Consider the following 20,180-nt stretch of genomic DNA (forward strand, 5'->3'; position numbering starts at 1 on the left):
CCGTAAAGCGTCCCGCAGATCCAGTAGTAACTCCGGTAAGGACAACCATACAGCACCCCTCCCCTTCCTCGAAACATGAGCCCAGCCCACCTATAACCACTCTTGTCACCCGCCCCTCTTCCACCCGCTTCCCAGTCATGCCCTCCACCCCGCCCAGGCACACCTCGACGCCAACCACTCTCACCACTCCCACCATGCACCCCTCTTTCACCCGCTTCCCAATCGCGCCATCCACCCCGCCGAAGCGCACCTCGACGCCCTCACCACACAGCATCCCTGCCAGTCCGAGCACCGGATTCCGCTGGAAATGTTGTCAGTGCAAAAATAAGGGCGCCGTGGGGAGCAATGTGTGCCAATCGTGCGCGCACCGGAAGTGTGGTTATTGTAAGCTAAAGAATGAATCGCTGGGGACGTGGATAAGGGGGAAGTTTTGGAAGAAGGACAAATGAGGAAGTGGGGGTGTGAGTATATACAACCCATTTGATAGAATCTCTTCGCTGAGGGGGTAGGTAGCATGGACGGTCGGGTGCAAGGGGAATAGAGATGCGACTTGATTTCGAGCATTATTGAATCTTTCCTTTCGCCTCATCACTGATGACTTTTCTTAGCCGCCTGCACTATCGTTTCAGAAATCGAGTATCCGTGTTCTTTCTTCCAACTGTATAGCATCGCCGAGAACGCTGCTGGATGTGTTCATAGGAATCACTCGTTGCTCGAATGACATCTTGGGAGACCTCCACCACCTCATACATTTACAGAAGTGGCCCAAATAAACTGTAATCTCCTACCAGAAACACGCAGACCGGACTGATCGGAAATTGCCCGGAAAAATAAAACACCAAAAAGTAACTCCTCCGGGTGGGCTTGAACCACCAACCTCTCGATTAACAGTCGAACGCGCTAGCCAATTGCGCCACGGAGGATGTTTGATGTAATTTGAATAACAGTATGAAATATGAAATAAACAAATAATAGTCAAGTGGTTACTTAACAGAGGCTGTATCTACCAGACTCTACCGCGCAATATCGCCGTCGTTGGCACTCCTACTTATCCGTTAATTACCTCAGATCATTCTCGTTCAGTTCATTCATTCATCATTAATAGCAAGCAAACAAATGGTATAAGCGTTAACAACACGAACAAAATGCAGCCTTCATAGGAAGGCAACACACCCAACACAGCTACTCAACTCGCCCGTCTTCTGTCCCTCACCACCAGAAGTGTATCTCCTCCTCACTAACTTTCAGGCATCCAAATCCCTCGCAACAACAACCTCGACCTTCCGCCTAAACGTGCCGCACCTCTTCTTCTTCCCAACCTTTTCGACAGCCTCGACCTCCTTCCCCACCATGACTCCATCCGTGAGCGGATCACCCTCGCAGAACCGTACGCGGAGCAAAACAGTCTGCTTCTCCCCCGTATTCCTGTCCTCGCCAAAGAAGCGCACGCGCTCCTCACTATCGACCATCACGCCAGCGGGGTAAACCGAGCCGATGACGCCAGCGACGGCGCCGAGGTAGCGACACCAGAACTCCATCTCACTGCCGACCAGCAGGGACAAGCGCTGTTTGAGCGTGGTATCCGAGACCTCGCCGCCCCAGCGCTGGCACAGTGCGAGTGCGAGGAGGGCGCGGGCGCGGTGCGTAAGTCCGTGGACTGAGGCGAGGACTCCGGTCGTGGTGGAGTGGAGACCGCAGCTGGCACGGGATTCTTTCGGGATGTTGGAATGGTGTAGCATTATATTTGCGAGGGGCCGCACAATCCGGCGGATTTCGCGGGGTGCGGATTTGGGAAGCGCGTGTTCCATGAGTTTGATGAATTCGCGGGCGGCGGGCGCGGCGAATGGCTGGGTTGCTACCTCGAGCGGGTCCAACTTGCGGATACTCTTAGGCAGTGTGGAGAAGAGCGCGCCTTCGCGGACGCCGCCTTGACAGAAGATCACTGAGTTGATCTTGGGGAGGATCTCCATCAGCGTGTTGACAAGGAAGGCGACGGCGGGGATCTGGCGTGCTCGGCGCTCAGAAATGCGGAAGGTGTCGTTTAGAGTGTGGGTTTGTTTTGCGGTGAGATGGAAGTCGGCCATTTTGAGGAAGGAACTTCCTGGCGCCGAGAAGCCGTTAATGATTGGGAGCGGGTAGGGCTGGATCTCGTGCTCTTCCAGTAGAAGATATCCAAAACCGCGGAAACCACCACCGGAGAGATATAGATTGAAACCATCTTCCTTCTTGGCCAGCAACTCTTCCGGCAGTTGCAAGGAATTGAAGGCGTCGACAAGCCGCGTCTTCATCTCGTACCGGATCCGCTCGACAGCGGCCTCATTGATCGCCGTTTCCATCCGCTTGGTCAGTGCCGCGGCACCGTATGGCAGAGAAACCGGCTCAGGCGCAATTTGTGTTTCCCCCTCCCTCGAAACCAACCAAGACAGCTGTGTGCTCCCACCACCCAGATCCATCACAAGCCCGCTAATCTCGTTCAAGCTGCTGGCCACACCCCACGCACCAATTTTTCCCTCATCCGCTTTCGAGAGCAACTCCACTTTCCAGCCCGTAGCCTCCTCGATCGCCTCACGGAACTCGAACGAGTTCTGAGCCTCCCGCGTAGCCTCCGTAGCGACGACACGGATGTGGGACATCAGCACGCCAAAGGTCGTGCAGATGTGTTGGAAGCGCACCAGCGTCTTGACGACAGACCTGATGATGGGCTCCGCTATCGGTGCTTTGCTGGTGCCGACGTATTGAGCATCGTAGAGCGAGATCGGGGCGCGGTCCTGGAAGACCGTGGGCATAACGCGCGTAGTCGGAGACGCGAGATTGGAGATCGAGAAGCGGATGCCATTGCTTTTAGGATTATTTGTCAACCTTTGGTGAGCAAAACAGCGGTGGGAATGGTTACAGTACCTGCCGATATCGACGAGCCCATGCAGGTCTGGGTTGGGGTTTGGATACCGTGGGACAGAGCCGTTGGCACCGTCTAGGTTGAGCGAGGAGAAGCTCATCTCTCTTAGGCGTCTACCGTATCTCGTCAGGATGTTCTGGAGGTTCGTGCGGTTCGGTGGTCGTGAGGGTGAGATACGAGAGATGCTTGGGCTGAGCTGTGAGTAGGGGTGGGGTCTCAATATATTTTCCAGTAGCCTACTCCGCGGGAAGAATGTACGTGGCCGCATCTGGGCTCCGTTATCGTCATTGGTATTACAGGTACACAGGCAGATAACATTTACTGCCGGAAACTTTATGAATATGGAGTCAAATAAGTCGGTTAGCTGCCGGACTCTTCAGATCACATCGCAAACGTCACTGTAGCGACCACAAGTCACCCCGCCGGCAACTTCCGCAACCAGTATCCTTGGCGTACGCCACATGTCACATGCAGAACTGAGCTCCCCACCACTCGAGATACCTATCGTTTGTCCTCCCACCCAAGTAGCATCACACGCTCGCGATGGATGACTTCGCCCTCCCCTCTCTAGAGTGGGACGTCATCGTCTCCGGTACAGGCGTAAAGCCATCTCTTCTCGCCGCGTCAGTCCGTCCGTTCACTCTACCGTCCCACACCCCGCACTAACATCCTCGTAGCGCCCTCAGCCGTGCTGGAAAACGCGTCCTCCAGGTCGACGATAAAGACTACTACGGTGATACGCAAGCGGCATTTTCACTCGACGAGCTTGAGGGTTGGGCTGCGTCCGTGTCCGCACCCTTCTCTCATGCCTCCTGCGAACGAAGAGCTACCATCGCCCGTCCTCGGAGCTACACGCTCACTCTTGCGCCGCACTTGGTCTATTGGAGCAGTAATCTGCTGGAGCTGCTGCGAAATGTTGAGATGACTACGTCGTTTACTTGGCAGGCGGTGGGGAGTTGGTGGATTTTCCTGACAGACGAGGACGTGGCACAGCGCTCTTCCGGTGGCGGCGGGATCGGTGGCGCACTGGTGGATGCGGGAGTCAAGGCTGTGAAAGTCGGAGACACGGTACGCAAGAAGGCAGGCTGGAACAAAGGGCGGAAACGGGAGAGCCGTGATCTCACCTCCGACCTCCCGCCCGAACTCCAGCAAACCGGCGACGCCCCGACACTGCGCAAGCTCGGCGGGGTCCTCCGCGAGGTTCCATGCACGTTCGAAGATGTAGCGTGGAGCCCCGACTTGCAGGATCGAGATCGCGGGTACTTGGGCGGGCTGTTGCGGTTTATCTCGAAGTGCTCGGACCCAGAGGATACGAAACATCATCAGCTGTTGGCCGAGCACGCCGATACTCCGCTATCTGAGTTTCTGACTACGGTGTACCCACTTCCCCCGTTCACTATTGCCTCGATCCATTCCCTTACACTCCTCCCAACGCCTCCTGAGGCAACACCGCTACGTACAGCGCTGGACGCACTCATTCGTCATGTATCCAGCATCGGTCGTATACCCGATATCCGCTCCGCGGCCGCACTAACAATCGCCTACGGAGGCAGCTCGGAGCTATGCCAAGTTTGGTCCCGGGGGGCGGCTGTAGCAGGTGGAATCAACGTCCTTTCTCGTGGGATGACATCCATCACCCCGGGCGATGACGGAAAACATTGTATATCGCTATCCAATGGTGAGGTGGTGACAGCACTGTGGGTTCTCACCACCGCCACCACCGCCACTGCTGCCCCCTCCTCTATCACCTCGCTGGCAAAAGGGATCTTTGTTATATCTGCCCCGTTACACGCCCTCTTCACTAAGAAATTTGCCGACGACCGTATCCCGCCTAATGCCGCGGTGTTGACCTTCCCCTCCGGCTCCCTGAAGACCGAAGACCAAGTATGCAACAAGAACCCCGTCTACATTATCGCACATGCCTCCGCCACCGGCGAGTGCGGGCCCGGAGAAGGTACTTGCCCCCCTCTCGCCTCTCCTTCTACTGAGCTAACCTTACCAGCGGTCCTCTACACCTCCACTCTTTCTCCGCAACCTGTGGGGTACGTCTTCTCCGAGCTCGCTGTGCGCCGGGTACTATCAGCTTGTGGTGAGGAAGGAGCCGATATTTCCTTCGTGTGTAGATTCACGCAAGAATTTGCTACCCCCATTGCCGCGGATAGTAAAGAGGATGGTTTGGTGGAGCTAAGCCCGATGAGTGGAGATTTGGCATTTGATGCTGGTGTTGTTGAGGAGTGCAAGCAAGTCTATGAGAGGATCATTGGGACCAAGGAGGGGTTTCTGGAGATGACGGAGGAGATGAGGAGACAGTATGCGTTGGCTGAAGAGGAATAATAGGTAGGTAGATACCTGGAATCATTGGCTGCATAGGAGAGCAAATGCATGATTGATCGCCCGGATTTCAAGTGTCTGCACTACATCTTATGCGGTGAATGTGATTTTGGAAGAAAAAAAAGACTATGTATTCTGGTACCGTAAGGTTCGCCTTGGAATTTGAGCCTGATAACTTGATAAGACTGTCCCCTCGACGGAACGCGCCAGGTGCATTGACTGGCTCGCTTACGGCGCGCGCTAGTTACCTCAAAGTGCGGCTCTCAGGAACACGTTCCATTTCGTCGCGTCTCCCACGCCATATCTTCAACCCGCGCCAATCCAAAACCACCGACCACAAGATGGCATCTAAGATGTATGTCCCTACGCCCGGTATTCCTGCCACCATACGCTGACTCTTCTCTCCAGTATAGTCATCGGCTCCACCGCCGGCCACCTCCCCGAAGCCCTTACCAAGCTCACGGCGCTGCACAGCAAAAATAACTTCGCCTTCGCAATCATCCTCGGAGACATCTCTTCAAGTACCGAAGCCGAATCCCTCCTCAGCGGCGACTTGAAACTCCCACTACCAACCTACTTTACCATCGGTGCCACGCCACTCTCTCCCGCCGTCGTCTCGAGAATCGAATCCAACGCTGGCGAAGTTGTCGAAAACCTTTTCTTCCTGGGCAAGAAGGGCAGCATAGTCACATCCGAAGGTATCCGCATCGTTGCTGCGGGTGGCGTATTCTCCAAGGACGGTGACAAGTCCTCATTCTTGGCCACGCACGCGCCCTTCGAGTTCTCGGCACTGAAGAAACACGATCCAGCGGACATCTTGATTTCCACAGATTGGCCCGTTGGGATACACGACGGGCAACGCAGTGGGTCGCCAGCGGTCACGGAACTCGTTGTGGCGGTCAGGCCCCGCTACCACTTCGTTGCTGGCGGAACAGAGCACCTGGCGCGCACGCCGTACCGGAACGAATTGCGGAAGGGCGAGAATGAGACACGGTTCACACTGTTCTATTCGCTGGGGGACTGGGGCAACGCCCAGAAAGCGAAGGCCATGGTCGCGTTTTCCCTCGATCCCTCTGCGCCACCGGCCAGCCCGGGCTATTCCACACCGTCGCCCTATTTGCGAGAGGAGCGGGAAGCGAAACGGGGTGCGAAGCGGTCAGCTGAGGAAGGAACCTTTTTCTGGGGCGATCATACCTCTTCCGGCCAACAGAAGAGAACCCACAAACGCCGGCATCCCGAGCGCCCACCTCCCCCCGGCCCGGAAAACTGCTTCTTCTGTCTGTCCAACCCCGCGCTCGAAAAGCACCTCATCGTCTCAATTGGCAATGAAGCGTATCTCACCACGGCCAAGGGCCCGCTCACATCCTCCGCCACCAATACCGACTCGATGCCGTTCTCAGCGCACATCCTAATCATCCCGTTTTCGCACACGCCGATGCTGCAGACGATTGAAGATCCAGAATCGAGGAAAGCAACAGTGGCCGAGATGAAGCGGTATCTGTCCACGCTGGAGAAATTCTTTGCCGCGCACGGCGCCACAGCCGTCGCCTTCGAGGTGCGCAGGGTCAACGGCATCCACGCGCACTGGCAGGTAATCCCGGTCAAGAAGGAGCTCGTGGAGCGCATCGACGCCGCCTTCGACGACGCGGCAAAAGATATCGCGCACTCCTTTGAGGATGAGCACACCACCACCACCACCACCCACGACGACGATGGTGAGGAAGACGCGGCGGATAGGGGCAACGCATTCACGTATTGGATCGGCGGCCAGGAAAAAGGAAGGACCATGCACTTGGCGCAGGGAGAGTACTTCAACCTCCAGTTTGGACGGCAGGTGCTCGCCGAGGTGATCGGCACCGAACAGAAGCGCATCAACTGGAAGGAATGTGTCATGTCCCTACCCGAGGAGATCGCCGATGCGAAGGCGTTCAAGGAGGCGTTCAAGGAGTACGATTTCAGTTTAGAGGAGTAGAGGGGTGGGGTGGGGGGGGGGGGGGGGGGGGGATGTTCTCGTCTTTAGACTTCGGCATGTAGAAGTTAAAAGATTTAGAAGTTGAAAGAGTTGACGACGAGGAAAAATGTACATTTACTGCCGGAGTGCAGAGTTACTTGGGGAAGTGAGCTGCTGGATCCTGCTGATCTAGGTATGCATACTTAAGCTACATTCTGGGGCGATACCAGGACAGTATAGGTAGGTATGCGTTTTGCCGTGATCCAGACGGGGATCTTATGCAATCCAATGATGGAATGAGAATGATGAGAATGAAACTCGGTCTGTGGGCGGATCCGGAGATGGAAGCTTCCAGATGGTGAGGCACACACTTTATGCTTTCATTTCTTGACTCCACCAATTTCCAAGTGCTAGCGCACCTACTTGGTAGTTAGTACGTTGAACTCAAATTCCAAGCCCCACGCCGACCACAAATACCCCTCCTCTTCCCCAGGCTCCCTCTCCGCTTCCCTCCTCCTTCCTCCTTCCTCCTTCCTCCATTCATATTTAGTCCTTCACGAGTCAAGAGTCAAGAGCGGGCACAACAGCGTGGCAAGAGCAGAGCGAACTGACAAAGGTTTTTCTACCTTCGGGTTTTCCTCTATAAAAAACATCGTCTTCCTGGCCGCTGTGCGAGGGGATGAGGTTTTTTTTTGCTTTGCTTTGCTGCTGTCCTCGACAATCGATGGGGACGTGTTCACGCGTTATCACTCGCGCCGTGCTGCAGGAGTAATAGGTATCCACTCCTGATGTATCTTTGGAAGAGCGGCGGCAGTGTAGTTACTAGTGGAGCACACGACATTCTCTCTATTCACCGTCACAGGTCGCCCTCATCCGCAACAATCCCCTCAGCCGCCACCTCCGCCATAACCACAATCGCACCGACCGGATTCGACGCCACCATTCCCGGGAATATACTCGCATCAACAACGTACTTTCCCGCCATCCCTCGTCAGCCATAATCCCCTTTCGCCCGCAGCAGCACGAAGAAAGGAAGAAAGGAAGGAGGGGGACTCACCAAGTTCCGCATCCCTATCACCTTCGCGTTGACATCAACGACTTTCCCCACCGCCGCAGTGCCCAGCCAGTGGTTGCTTCCTCTGCCCTCGGTACTGCCGCGCACGTACTCCTCGATAGTAGTGCTCTCAAGATCGGGAAGCAACAGTTCCAGCCCCGGCACGGCTTTGACGCCGGCTAGGACGTCGTGGAAGCTCCGTATCACCGCCGCGGTATCCTCTTCCGTCACAAGGTACGGAGACTCGTAGATGATGAGGTTGAGCTCCGGGGTGAGACTTATACGCCCGCGTGATGTTTGGCCGGATGATAGGTAGTTCGTCATTAGTAGGAGATCCGGGCCAGTGAAGTTGTGGAAGGCGCTGGTACGGCCGGTCCATTGTAGCTGTGGTGGGTTAGTAGGGTGGGAGAGAGTTAGAGGGGAGGACAAACAGTGCGGCTCGCCCCGTCTCTGCCGGGGATATTCTGCCATAAGGTTATACGCGCGTTGGAGGAGGCAAGGGGACCGGTTCTGTGGTCTGTGTAGGTTCGTCAGTCGATGAGAGTGAGTGGGGAAGGGGGGTACACAGTACCGAGATATTTCTGAGCATCCTGGGGATTTGGGTTATCGTATGCGTCTGAGTAGTTGTAAGCCTCGCCGACACCGGGATATTTAAACACCGCGTAAGTGGCGGGGTGATCCATCAAGTTGTAGCTTCCGCGAATCAGCATTCGTCCATGATTGGCACAGATGCACGCACCCAACCGGCAGATCGATCCAATCCTTCTCGTCTACTATCCCCTCGCTGCCTTTGGCAGCTCGAACGATCTCGAGCTGATCCCTCGTCCCAATACCGCTCTGCCACAGTATCTTCGGCGATCCAAATGCGCCAGCGGAAAGAACCACCTTTCCGCCCTCCTTCAGCATTGCGATGCGTCGCTCTCCGTCCTGTATATACTCCACACCCGTAGCCGTACCGCCATCGCGTAGCACCCGCTCCACCCTCGCCCCAAACACAATCCTAAAATTCCCCCTCTGCGCAGCGCGGAGATAATACGCCTGCAGCGGCCCGCCACGTTCTCCGCTAATACTCATAAACGGCACTCTAGCATACCTCCTATCACCCGCCGTTTCCCCCTCCTCCGCGCGCGTGCACCCCGCGCCCCGCGCCATCATTCCCAACACGGACCACGCCTCCTGAAACCACGACTTCTCGCTCCGTCCGGGGATCCTGTGCTTGACCCTTGCCACCGCCACCGCCACCCTCTCCTTCCACTGCCCACCGAACCCATCCCAATCCCTCTCGGCAGGCAAAAACCATATCCCACTGTTTATTGCCGTCCCACCGCCGAGGACGCACGCCGCAGGAACAGGGATGTCCGGACACTGGTGGCTGAACGTGCCAAAGAACGCGGGGACGTCGAAGCGCGTTAGCGGGTGGTTATGTAGCCAGGCCGGGGTTTCACGGCCGCCTGAGGCGTAGGTACTGCGTGGACCGGCTTCGAGAAGGAGTGTGGGCTCCCCTGGAGAGGAGAGGAGGTCGGCGAGGACCGAGCCGGCGGCGCCAGAGCCGACGAGGATATACGAGTACTGCGTACTGGCGGTGCCGTCGTTAAGGGGCTGTTGCGTGGATGCGTAGGCGAGCGAGAGGAGTGGGAGTATTGCTGTGGTTAATAGCCGCATTGTGTTATGGTCTTTGTCGCACGCTGTGGAGGTCGGTCAATGGATGGCCTCAGCTGCTGGACTGGTTGAGCTGACGTCAAATTTAAGGTTGCACAAGGTTATCTATGGAGCTGGAGTGCCTGACCCCGGCCCGCACGCTCATTATCCAGGCGTGCAGGTGTCGCCACCATTTCGGCCCACTAATCCGTTCATCGAGCATTTTCATGGACGCTATCATAGTACCTACCCAGGTAAACAATAACACGCGATATCACTCGAAGGACCTCGATTTTCTCTGGCAAAGTTTCACAAAGCTGCAACCAAACAGAATCGCTTATTTGCATCTGCTCTCCATCTAAGAATATTCCATTTTGCTACAAAAGATGGATTAAGTACTACTAGTAGTAATGATGCTCCTCGAACTAAAGCCAAACTGAGAAAAGTACAAAAGCGCAATCAAACAAACCCCCAAAACCAAAAGCAAGAGTATGTAAACTAGAGAAACTGAACTCATCGCATCCCCATAGAAACCCCTTATTTCTCCTTCTCAGTATTGACAGCTCTGAGAGCCGCCCAGTTACCAGGAATTGGCGAAAACTTGTTCGGCGTCGACGTCGAGTTCTCGGGGGAACCCTGGGGGCTTCCATGGTTTACGTTATCGGGACGCAACTGTTGGCTTCCGGTTGGAGTGTTAGGTACCGAGTCCCGGAATATTCGTCTCGCCGAGCCCTCGCCGGGAGGAGTGCCAACCTTCGACTTCCTTTCTTGGTGCTTCTTCGCCGGCGTCATTTCCGGGCTCGGCTGCGAAGCTTCGGAGTGAAGCTGCCTCTGCGGCGGAGATGAGGGAAGCGGGGCGGATGATGGTGGTGGAAAATATTGAGGCACCGATGTGGAGGATCCACCATTCTTGGGGAGAGATGTGACACCCTGGGAAGGGGAAAACAGGCTTTGCTGGGAAAACAGTTCGTTCAGTGGCGGTCCGGGGTCCGAGTCCTCATCGTCAGAGATAACGATGAACGTAGTGGGAGCGGCCGGCCCGCGCTTGGCTGCCCGCGGCGAAGGACGGGTTGTGGACGGAAACAAATCCAAGCTTGGGGCGCCACCTCCTTCAGTCTTTAATTTGGGAGAATCATCTTCAACTGCTGGAGAACAGGAAGCGACCATCGCAAGAGAGGTGGCTTCTCCTTCCTCTGGGGTGGGAGTCATCGCTTTCTCCGCCTCAATCAAGCGTCGATCTTCTTCCCCTCCTCCCGCAGGAGAATCCACTTCTTTGTCGGATGCCTGCGCCCGCAGACCGTTGTGGGTGACTTCTGCTTCCTCAGCGGGAGGGGAAGCGGGAGGGGAATCCACCTCATCATCTGCCTCATCCACGCGCTCGTCTACGATGGGAATCTCATCGACTATATTCACGTCCTGATTACCCTCCTCACAGTCGAAACCATTGAGCGCCGCAGTCAGGCCGTCATCGTCATCATCCTGAGGGGGTGATTGCGGATGTTCTTTCGCCGACTCTTGAGTCCGGTTATTTTCCATGTAGATGTCGTCGCCGTAGTTCAGCTCCAAAGAATCTTGGCCCACGTCCCGTTTCAAACCAGACTCCTTCACCATTGCAGCCTGACGAGACTCCCCGTTACTTGGGGATTTCTGTAGCTGCACTGACTCCACCACTGACTCGTCCATTGGCTCTTCCACTGGCTCCGTACCACGCTCGGGAAGCCTCACTACCTTGGGCTCCAGAAATTCTCCCCACATCAGGTACACTAGGCCCTCTTCTACTTCGTCTTCGAGACCAGGCATAGCGAATCTACCGAGGATTTTTTCACCGGTTCGTTTGTCGAATTGTGGCTTCGGACGGTCCCTGATCGCGAGCCTGAGCTCAAGCTGCGGCCCATCCTGTACATCGGTATGTACCTTTTCGATGGTGGCGGTGAGGTAATCCGTGAGGATCGGCACATACGTCCGGGGGTCCATATCAAGGCGCTTGAAAGCGATCACCGTCCCACATACAAGTGGCTGTGTGAGTGCAGCCAAGGACGAAATGTCGGCGGGTAAGCTGGGGAGATCCTCTTCCGTTGAAATATCTTTTTCGGTCGTGGGGTGCTCGCTGGGTTGCTCTGGTTCATCATAATTTAATATCGCCACATCCGGTTGTTCCAGAGAGTCGGTATGGGCGGTGCTTTGTTCTTGGCGTTGGTTCTTCCTCTTCCTCTTTTTCCCTGGATTCATCTGCAGCTGCTGCTGCTGGAAGGGGAAATCGGGAGTCGGGAGCGTGGGGTTCTCGTTTTCGCACTCATACGCGCTCAACCAGATCTTGGAACGCCAGGCATCCGGGTTGCGACTAGCCCGAATCATGTAGCTGCCTTCTGGCTGGCCATGCGGAACAAGAGTCTGCGCCATTTCGTCATCCTGCACAGAACCTTGGCCGCCGATATTCCCGGGTAGATTGCTATTCGTAAGGGCGGTTTGTTTCCCACGGGCTTTCTTCGACTTTCTGTTGTTTTTCCCTTCCGTCCCACGGGGCTGACCAACGCCGACATCCTTGCCTTTGCCAGCGTCGACCGGATCGACACCTGTCGTAATGTCCATGATATCTGCGCTTTCACCGACTCCCACTGGTTTTTGGCCATTCCGTATAACCACTTTATCTTTGACTTTCCCACCAACCACGTTATCTGTGCCATTCGTGGCAGACACGGAATCGGCAGTTTTCTCAACATTCGCAGGTAATTCGATTGATCTTGGGAGATGTTCTTTCAAGTGACGTTTCAGCAAATCCGCCGGCGCGGTGATGTCTAGTCCGCCCGCGCGAAGGCACGCGGTGAGATGTGCCAAGCTGCAATTATCGCCAATGACGCCTTCAAGCTTCAGCATCTGTAGCAACCGACATCCCTTCTTGCGATTCCTTCGTCGTCTTGTCAGTTCACTCCCCTGATGCGGCAGAGTGCCAGGAGCGGTAGCACGAGGTTTGTACGTAGTAGTAGCGGTGGCCGCAGAGGGTGCTGGTACTTTAGCAGGGACGGTTGGTAATTTGGTGGCAGTGGTGGTGGATTGCGAGGTTATATCGCTTTTCCTTCTCTTCGAAGACCTCCTACGAACTATTAGCTCCTGCTCTGAGGTACTTTCTGCTGGGGGGAGATGTCGCGCTTACTCTTCCGGCCTCTCGTCCTCCGAGCTTGAGTCCGAGCTTGAGTCCGAGCTTGAGTCCGAGCCTGAGTCCGAGCCTGAGTCTGAATCGGAACTAGAATCAGAACTCGAGTCGGAACTTGAGTTGGAATCCGAATTAGAGCTCGATTCATCCGAATCTATATGGCCCTTGGTTGCAGGTACAGCAAAGCGAACGAGAGCGTTATGGTTGTGTGCGGTAAGCTCTCTCTTGGCATCCTCCTCCATCTGCTTCCTCTTTTCCTCTTCCTTCTGCTTCCGCTTTTCCTCTGCCTTCTGCTTCCGCTTTTCCTCTTCCTCCTGTTTCCGCTTTTCCTCTTCCACCTGCTTCCTCTTTTCTTCTTCCTCTTTTTTCTTCCGCGTCTCCTTCTTCCTTCTCTCCTTCTCCTTCTCCTTCTCCCTCTTCTGTTTCGATTCCTTCCTGATCTTCTCCTTCTTCCTTTTCTTCTTCCTCTCCTCCTCCTCCTTCCTCCTCTTGTCCACCTCCTTCCGCATTTTCTGCTTCAATCTCTTCTCCCTCTTCTTCGTTTCCTTCACTTCCCGCTTCCTTGCTTCTTCAAGCTCCGCCTCATCTTCCTCGGCCTCATCCTCCGCATCATCCTCCTCGGTATTCGCATCCCCCGCTGAATTCTCTTCAACCGTGGGAATATAATCCTCATCTTCCTCCTCATCTGCATCATCCTCCGCATCATCCTCCAGCAGTCTCAGTGTCGAGGCCCTCAATTCCATCCCCAATCTCCTCCTCTTCCCGCTCGGAACCAACATCGGTTGCGTCAACAGCAGCCTATTATTTTGCGCCCCCAGCAGCTTCAACTCCTGTAGTGCCAGTGGCCGAACCCTATCCACCATCAGCACTTCCCCCTCAACCCTCCACTCTTCCCGGAAGAACTCACGTAATCTCATCACCATCTTGAAACACCGCAAAGACTTTCATGAAATGGAAGACGATGCACCCATCCTTCTCGACGCGGTAGTCCTCGAGCGCATGGGTTTCGGTTTCGAGCAAGACGCCACTGTTGATGCTGCGTAGTAGGTCCGACACCGCGTAGTAGGGTCCTGCGTCCGGCGGTGGTGACCACAGGATCTTGAGGAGCGGGAGGTTGGGGCGGCGGAGGTGCACGCGGAGGCAGAGGTTGAGCATTGAGCCGGTGGTGGGGGTGAGCGACATCGCGAGATGTCCGTGTGTTGTGCTTTCGCCAAGCGTGGTGGTGGTCGTGTCTGCGTGGTGAAGGTTTGGAGATATGGGGACTCGAGCGTCGCGCTGGTGGGACTGGGTTTTGGGGGTTTCTAGTTCTCGCTACAGGTGTCAAGGGTCAAGTAGGCTAGTGGGATTAGCGTACCACGTGACTCGATGGGCGCTAACTGGGCTCTTCATGCAGACCGATCACTCGCGCTTGGTTTCGTCTGTGACAGATATCCAAGCGACAGCGTTGAACTTACAGACCCTCGGACGGCGGTAAGTGAACCGCCGCCACCGAGCTGGCTACTCAGAAGGCAGACACGCTACTCGGCGTACGGGTGTCATGCTCATGCTACAGATCGGTCGAATGCACGATGATGAAACAAGCGAAGCGTTTAGGCTGATAACGCTCGGGGCTGTGGCGTCTACACATATCATTAGGCCGTTTCTTCGGTGGAGACGGAGATGCCGGGCATCCATGGAACGTACTCCAGAGACGCAACCGAAGGTGGGGTAGGAGTCAAGGTGGAATGGAGAGCGGAATGTAAGCTCATACCGGTCGTTAATATGATACATCCTACCTAGATAGCTTGCGCGTGTGGTGTCCTGGTGGTGGGCAGACGAAGTACCTACTGTATAGTGAGGGGGGGGGGGTAAAAAATACGCTTTTTGGCGTCTCGGGACGGTTAAATAGCGTATAAATACGGTCAAAATACGTATTTTCACCGTATCGATACGCTTTTTTCCGTATCGGCATGGTCACAAAGCGTATTTTTTACCCTCCCCTTCACTATACAGTACTCAATGAAGCTCCATCGAGTTATGAAATTCCACAACAGCCATGAGGGGTCTATCACTGTATTTTGTGCGCAGGTCTACGGTGTCGAACACAGCTCTCAAGCATCTAGAGCGAACAAGATATGAAGAGAGAAACACTCTTAGTTGACCGGATAGAGCATGCTGTAAACCCATGCCTCAGATGATTCTCATCCTGTAGGTGTATCCATACTCCAGAATCCCGTCATTTCATTCTCCCTCCCCTCATCCGCCCACAATGATGCCCTTCCCCCTTGCAGACCCCTTCCTCCTCAGGCTGATCTTCCTTGCAAACCCCTCCTTCTTATCGTCCTCGACAATCTCAAAGATGTCCCGTCCCGTCTTCTTACCGCGAGAAATGTCGACCCCGTTCCAGCACTCGCCCCAGCCGCGGTGGACCTCGAAAATAAAGCAACCGGACATCCCCAACAATACCGCGCCGCCAATGCAGCCCCACAGTAGATCACCCTCGAAGGTGCGGGTAACCCCGGATGTTACCCCGACGACGAGAATTAGAAGGATGACGGCTGGAATTGCTGAACGTTTGCTGGCAAGTGAGAATAGCATTGTGCTGTGCTGTGTTGTGGTGAAGGTACGCTGTGCGGCTGTGGTGATGGTTGTAAGATGGCGATGGTTGTGTGACGGTTGTGGTGGTTGTGTGGTGGTTCCGATGATGAGAAGTGCAAGTTGTTTGGAAGTACGAATCTTGCTACAAATTTTGGCCGGCAATCCTTCATTCAATTGTTTTTCACATCACACGCCAAACTCGCAGTGCCAAGGCCCATCTTTCAAAGAAAACCCATCCATACGCATTTCAACATCACATCACAGTGGGGAGCATAAAATCTCCCTCTGCAGCACAGACCATCGTATCCTCCTAGCATCCACCATCACCAACCCTAAATCAACGCAAAAGCACAAATGAAGAGCAAGAACACCAGTTCGCCACGCAGACCTAAGCTAGAAAGGACAAAAACTCAGTATTAAAATCAAGGTTAACACAATATCCGTTTATGCACAGAATTTAGGACAAGGTAGCAACAGCAGTATCAACAGCGGGAACTTCAGTCGAAGGAGTAGGCTCCGGTGGGGGTTCCGAGACCGACGATGGCGCAGCTAAATTAGCCGGCTGAGTAGCTGGAGGTGGAGAAGACATTTGAACCGTCATGTTCTCAAAAACGCTCGTATTTTCTGCGGCATCCTCGGTTACCGGGTCCCCGGGAAATATAGGTATTGGCAAGCCCTGCGCAACTGCGGCCGCGATTTGAGCTTGCTTCTGGGCGTTGGTCTTCCATTTGATTCCGCAGGCGTTGCAGACGGTGACATTCTCCCCCTCGATATCAGCCTTCCGCCATAGTGACGTTTTGGAGGTCTGACAAATGTGGCAGTTTTTGGTTGGGTCTGCGATCCGTCCTTTTCGTGATCGGGGAGGCTTGGGTAGTCGGGGAAGTCTAGGTGGCGCGGACGGGAGTAAAGGCGGTGGAGGTGAAGAGCCTGTTGGTGTAGCAAAGGAGATAGGAGCGGTAGAAATAGGAATAGATGGAGAATCAATAATTGTAGCAGGAGGGATATTTGTGGTTGTAGGAATCGCAGAAGTAGTAGTGGCAGTGCTGCTAGAGATGCTAGGGGATTTTTGGATGTGCTACAGACACCCTTAGTATTCGATGCATCTTGACAATGCATAAAGGAGCGACAGTGATTGAGGATATTGCGGTGTTTTACATTATTTGTTTTCCTTCGAAGCGAGAGAAGTACGAACCTTCTTGACGTGCTTCACCCTCGGCCCAGACCGTGGCTGCGTAACGTTGCCGGCACTCTTGGGTTCTCGCATGGGTGTGTTTGGATCTCTCGGTTCCCTTGGTTCCCTTGGTGCTCTTGGCTCCCTGATCCGAGGCGGTTGTTCGAACCGAGCCTCGATATATGTCTTATCTGGCACCGCCTCTCCAGCTTCTCTCCGCAGACGATATGCCAGAAACGTGTCATTAACACGCTTCTTAGTCTCCATGATCTTCTTCATGTGCGTCCTCGTCGTCTCCGGATCTGCGACGATCATCTTCAGATGCTCCAGAACCCTCGGATAAGCCGACTCCAACGATATGGTAACCGGTACGTAGTACTCTTCATCGAGGCCGGGTGGTTTCTTGGTGACGATGAAGGATGCTTTAACAGTTGTGCCCCGACCAAGGTATTCCAGAATCGTAAATTTCGGGAACATAAAGCGGTCACCCTGGCTGTAAGAGTCGATGAACTCAAAGACAATACCATACATCTCTTGTTTTGGGGCCTGTGGGAACGCTTTTTTGGACGGCGGACCAGGCCGCTGTTGCACTGGCTGGGGTGGGGAGAATTGTCGTGCCGGCTGTTGCATCCGAGGCGGCTGTGCTGGCGGTGCATGTTGGTATATTGGTGGAGGAGGGTGCATGTGATGCATCTGCATAGGCATCGGTTGCTGAGGCTGTCCTTGTTGAGGTAATTTTTGCCGTGGTGGCTGTTGAGGCATTTGATGAGGCGGAGCAGGAGGGCCTGGGCGCGGCTGAGGTGGAGGCTGAGAATTCTTGTTGCTGGTAGCCGTAAGCATATCGATGTAGCCCTGGAATTCTTGTAGCTGTTCTCTAGATGCTTTTCCGGAGGCGACAATTCGCATCAGCTCCTTCAATTGCACATCCGTGGCGGCTTTCATGGCAAGGAGCTGGATGACTGGATCCGGCCGAGTAGCAACTTGGAGTTGTGGTTGCTGCATAGTTGGTCCCTGTTGCATGCCCGGTGGCGGATGCTGCTGAGGAGTATGAGGAGGACGAGGATCCGTAGGAGGGGCATTTTGGACAAGCGGTGCCGGTGGACGTGGCCTATTGCTCGGTGTAGTGGTTTGTGCAGCTTGTGGCGCTGGACGCGTAGGCGGGCCAGCCGCGGGTGGACCGTGGTTGGGTTGAGACGTCAAGGGCGGTTGGTGGAGCATCTGTTGTGGAGAAGCTGAGACCGGCTGTAGCCTGGTCAAAACTGGAGCCGGTATAGGAGCACTAGGCGTAACAGGTGATCGTTGCTGCAGGGACGCTGATTGTTGCTGTACAGGTGCCGGTTGTCGAGTCTGGGCGGGAGCTGGCGCGGGAGCCGTCACGGGAACTGCCAGAATTGGCTGTTGAGCCTGCATCATCGGCGCCGTAGGAGCCATATTATGCATCGGCGCTGGAGGAGCGACGTTTAGCTGAACGTGTGGCGCACTTCGCAGTGTAGTTGCGGGCTGAGAAGCTTGTTGTACAGTCGGACCCGACGCTGGTGGTTGTAGTTGTACTGTTGGCTGCAGTGGAGTTGGAGGCGGAGGCGGCGGTGGAGGTGGAGGCGGCGGTGGAACATCTTTCACTGGCCGTAGAACCTGGTAGAGCCGGACATCGAACTTATGCGGCGTAATGTGCATCGTCGCATTGCCCAGCTTCACCATGCAGTCTCTTCCGGGGTTCTTTTCGAGGATCGCCGGATCGAGTTTTCGCGACTTCAACGGCTTGGTCCAGAACTTCTCGAATATCTCCCCATCGACCCACTCTCGCCGGGAGCGATTAAGCGATTCTGCAAGTACCTTACTGCGAGACAAAAACATCGATCAGCTATGAGCTTGGAGGGTGAGCAATCATGGCATGGTTCACGAACCTTTCTGCGACAGACTTGTACTCCTTCAGCGCAAGGTTTGCCGGCTGACATACCGGAAGAACCGGTAGAGCTCCATCTCGAGTGAACGACGTGGGAAACTCAGGCTCAACCGGAATCGGAGGAGTTGGTTGTGGCGCTGGAGTGATGCTCTGTCGTTTGGCGGTGGAGGGGCGGGCATGCGCGGTGGAGGGGCGTTTCCGTTTCTCCCCCATATCGCGCTATTTTCGGGCGGCAGAGCCTTCTTCGGAATTGGTGACTGACGAAAGAACAGGCGATTGGGTGATAGGATGCGAGTGAGTTTGGGGGCGACGTGGATGTTGCTGATGGTAGAGAACAAGTGGGTCTGAGTGTACGCGCTTGGACGTGAAATGTCGGGATGACATGAGCCTCAACGCTGGCCCGTCCGCAACCGGCTAGATTGCCAAAAGACCCATTGCTTACTAACGTTCACAGAGATCACTCGTCACTCCACTCATGTCGCCGGGATAAATTTTGTTATGTAACTGTTTAATGTGGGTAAACAGCGGCAAATTCGCTATTGAGATCTCGCGTTGGACACCTCCGACGAATCAGGGCGGTACTGAAATGACCTTCGGGCAATTACCTCAGTGAAATAACTATGAGCGGCGAGTACTTTCAAGGGCTTGAGGTACGCACTACGTGTGGCCTGTACCAATGGCAGAACTAGGCTGCGCAATCGCCTGGAGTTCATCTACTCATACCTATCACTCGGTTGACGAATAACAGTGCATTCATGGATGTACTAAAATGTAACTTCAAGTCATACCGTGGTGGTTACCAACGGCGAAAACAGAACCTTCACTATCTTCGATGGGTGCCATATAAGATCGCTCTAAGAAGTGAATATCAACCGTGGATGGTGATAGAATCATGGACCTAAACTCATTGCCGTCCCCAAGCTCAACAAGCACCCGACCTGGAAATTGTGTTTCCTGACGGCATTGAGGACTGCCTTGTCCATGGAGCCACCATTATTTTCGGAGGGCCGCTGGGGCTGTGGTGAGACTTCCCAGGGAGCTTCTAGATCGTGGCAGATTAGAAAAACCGAAACGGACCTTAGAATCGGAGTTTTAACGGCTGATTCCGGAGTAAGTAAGGCCGAACTATTGATAGAGGCTTCACAGATCAGACGCGCTTTTATTACGAAAAGAGTCCTGCTACTCGGGAAAGGGCCATATCGCTACCCATCACACATTTATCCTCTACTTTTTTTAATAGATTGTTCGTGCTCGGGTGAGCCGGGGGGGCTAAGCGTAGAGGCGAGGACACAGTGATGGCGGAGGCTAGAGGCTCGAGTCCAGTGAGGATGTGACTGCCGGCTGACTCGACTGCCCTGAGAGCGGAACCACCAGTGGACGTCAGGTATTCAGGATCTTTAGACTACATTACAAAGTAGTCTGCACTGGAGGTTTCTCCGTGACATCCAATGTTCTTTCCCGCAACGTCATGAAGAGTACGGCTGGCGCTCTCGAAGTGCTTGGAGACA

The 20,180-nt window shown here is 54.7% G+C and overlaps 7 protein-coding genes and 1 non-coding gene across 8 annotated transcripts; 2 read left to right on the plus strand and 6 right to left on the minus strand.

Moving 5' to 3' along the window:
• Window positions 1-849: 849 nt before the first annotated feature.
• On the minus strand, window positions 850-923 carry BZA05DRAFT_t160. The gene has a single exon. It is a non-coding gene; the product is annotated as a tRNA-Asn (tRNA).
• Window positions 924-1,244: 321 nt separating this feature from the next.
• BZA05DRAFT_418336 (Ppx/GppA phosphatase family-domain-containing protein) lies at window positions 1,245-2,996 on the minus strand (the record flags this gene model as incomplete). Its single annotated transcript, XM_051485509.1, has 2 exons — window positions 1,245-2,838; window positions 2,899-2,996. The coding sequence occupies 2 exons, from the start codon at window positions 2,994-2,996 to the stop codon at window positions 1,245-1,247; spliced, it is 1,692 nt and encodes a 563-aa protein (XP_051340163.1).
• Window positions 2,997-3,259: 263 nt separating this feature from the next.
• Window positions 3,260-5,394, plus strand: BZA05DRAFT_396535 (uncharacterized protein). Its single transcript, XM_051483538.1, has 3 exons — window positions 3,260-3,519; window positions 3,574-4,850; window positions 4,899-5,394. Exons 1-3 carry the CDS (start codon window positions 3,440-3,442, stop codon window positions 5,228-5,230), a joined length of 1,689 nt encoding a protein of 562 aa, XP_051340164.1. The 5' UTR covers window positions 3,260-3,439; the 3' UTR covers window positions 5,231-5,394.
• Window positions 5,395-5,493: 99 nt separating this feature from the next.
• On the plus strand, window positions 5,494-7,206 carry BZA05DRAFT_352734 (CwfJ C-terminus 1-domain-containing protein-like protein). The gene is made up of 2 exons (XM_051481326.1): window positions 5,494-5,582; window positions 5,636-7,206. Exons 1-2 carry the CDS (start codon window positions 5,569-5,571, stop codon window positions 7,197-7,199), a joined length of 1,578 nt encoding a protein of 525 aa, XP_051340165.1. The 5' UTR covers window positions 5,494-5,568; the 3' UTR covers window positions 7,200-7,206.
• A 749-nt stretch (window positions 7,207-7,955) lies between these two features.
• On the minus strand, window positions 7,956-9,981 carry BZA05DRAFT_396539 (cellobiose dehydrogenase). The gene is made up of 5 exons (XM_051483539.1): window positions 8,972-9,981; window positions 8,804-8,925; window positions 8,664-8,749; window positions 8,236-8,616; window positions 7,956-8,151 (listed from the first exon to the last, which is right to left on the minus strand). Exons 1-5 carry the CDS (start codon window positions 9,892-9,894, stop codon window positions 8,035-8,037), a joined length of 1,629 nt encoding a protein of 542 aa, XP_051340166.1. The 5' UTR covers window positions 9,895-9,981; the 3' UTR covers window positions 7,956-8,034.
• Window positions 9,982-10,238: 257 nt separating this feature from the next.
• On the minus strand, window positions 10,239-14,659 carry BZA05DRAFT_473614 (uncharacterized protein). The gene is made up of 3 exons (XM_051488075.1): window positions 13,929-14,659; window positions 13,022-13,873; window positions 10,239-12,961 (listed from the first exon to the last, which is right to left on the minus strand). Exons 1-3 carry the CDS (start codon window positions 14,201-14,203, stop codon window positions 10,408-10,410), a joined length of 3,681 nt encoding a protein of 1,226 aa, XP_051340167.1. The 5' UTR covers window positions 14,204-14,659; the 3' UTR covers window positions 10,239-10,407.
• A 467-nt stretch (window positions 14,660-15,126) lies between these two features.
• Window positions 15,127-15,755, minus strand: BZA05DRAFT_396541 (uncharacterized protein). The gene has a single exon (XM_051483540.1). It carries the CDS (start codon window positions 15,596-15,598, stop codon window positions 15,257-15,259), a length of 342 nt encoding a protein of 113 aa, XP_051340168.1. The 5' UTR covers window positions 15,599-15,755; the 3' UTR covers window positions 15,127-15,256.
• BZA05DRAFT_396543 (uncharacterized protein) lies at window positions 15,754-19,047 on the minus strand. The gene is made up of 3 exons (XM_051483541.1): window positions 18,674-19,047; window positions 16,791-18,606; window positions 15,754-16,673 (listed from the first exon to the last, which is right to left on the minus strand). Exons 1-3 carry the CDS (start codon window positions 18,883-18,885, stop codon window positions 16,056-16,058), a joined length of 2,646 nt encoding a protein of 881 aa, XP_051340169.1. The 5' UTR covers window positions 18,886-19,047; the 3' UTR covers window positions 15,754-16,055.
• Between the last annotated feature and the right edge of the window lie 1,133 nt (window positions 19,048-20,180).

Source organism: Tricharina praecox, assembly GCF_024521635.1.
Source record: "Tricharina praecox strain CBS 144465 chromosome Unknown BZA05scaffold_10, whole genome shotgun sequence".
NCBI lineage: Eukaryota > Fungi > Ascomycota > Pezizomycetes > Pezizales > Pyronemataceae > Tricharina > Tricharina praecox.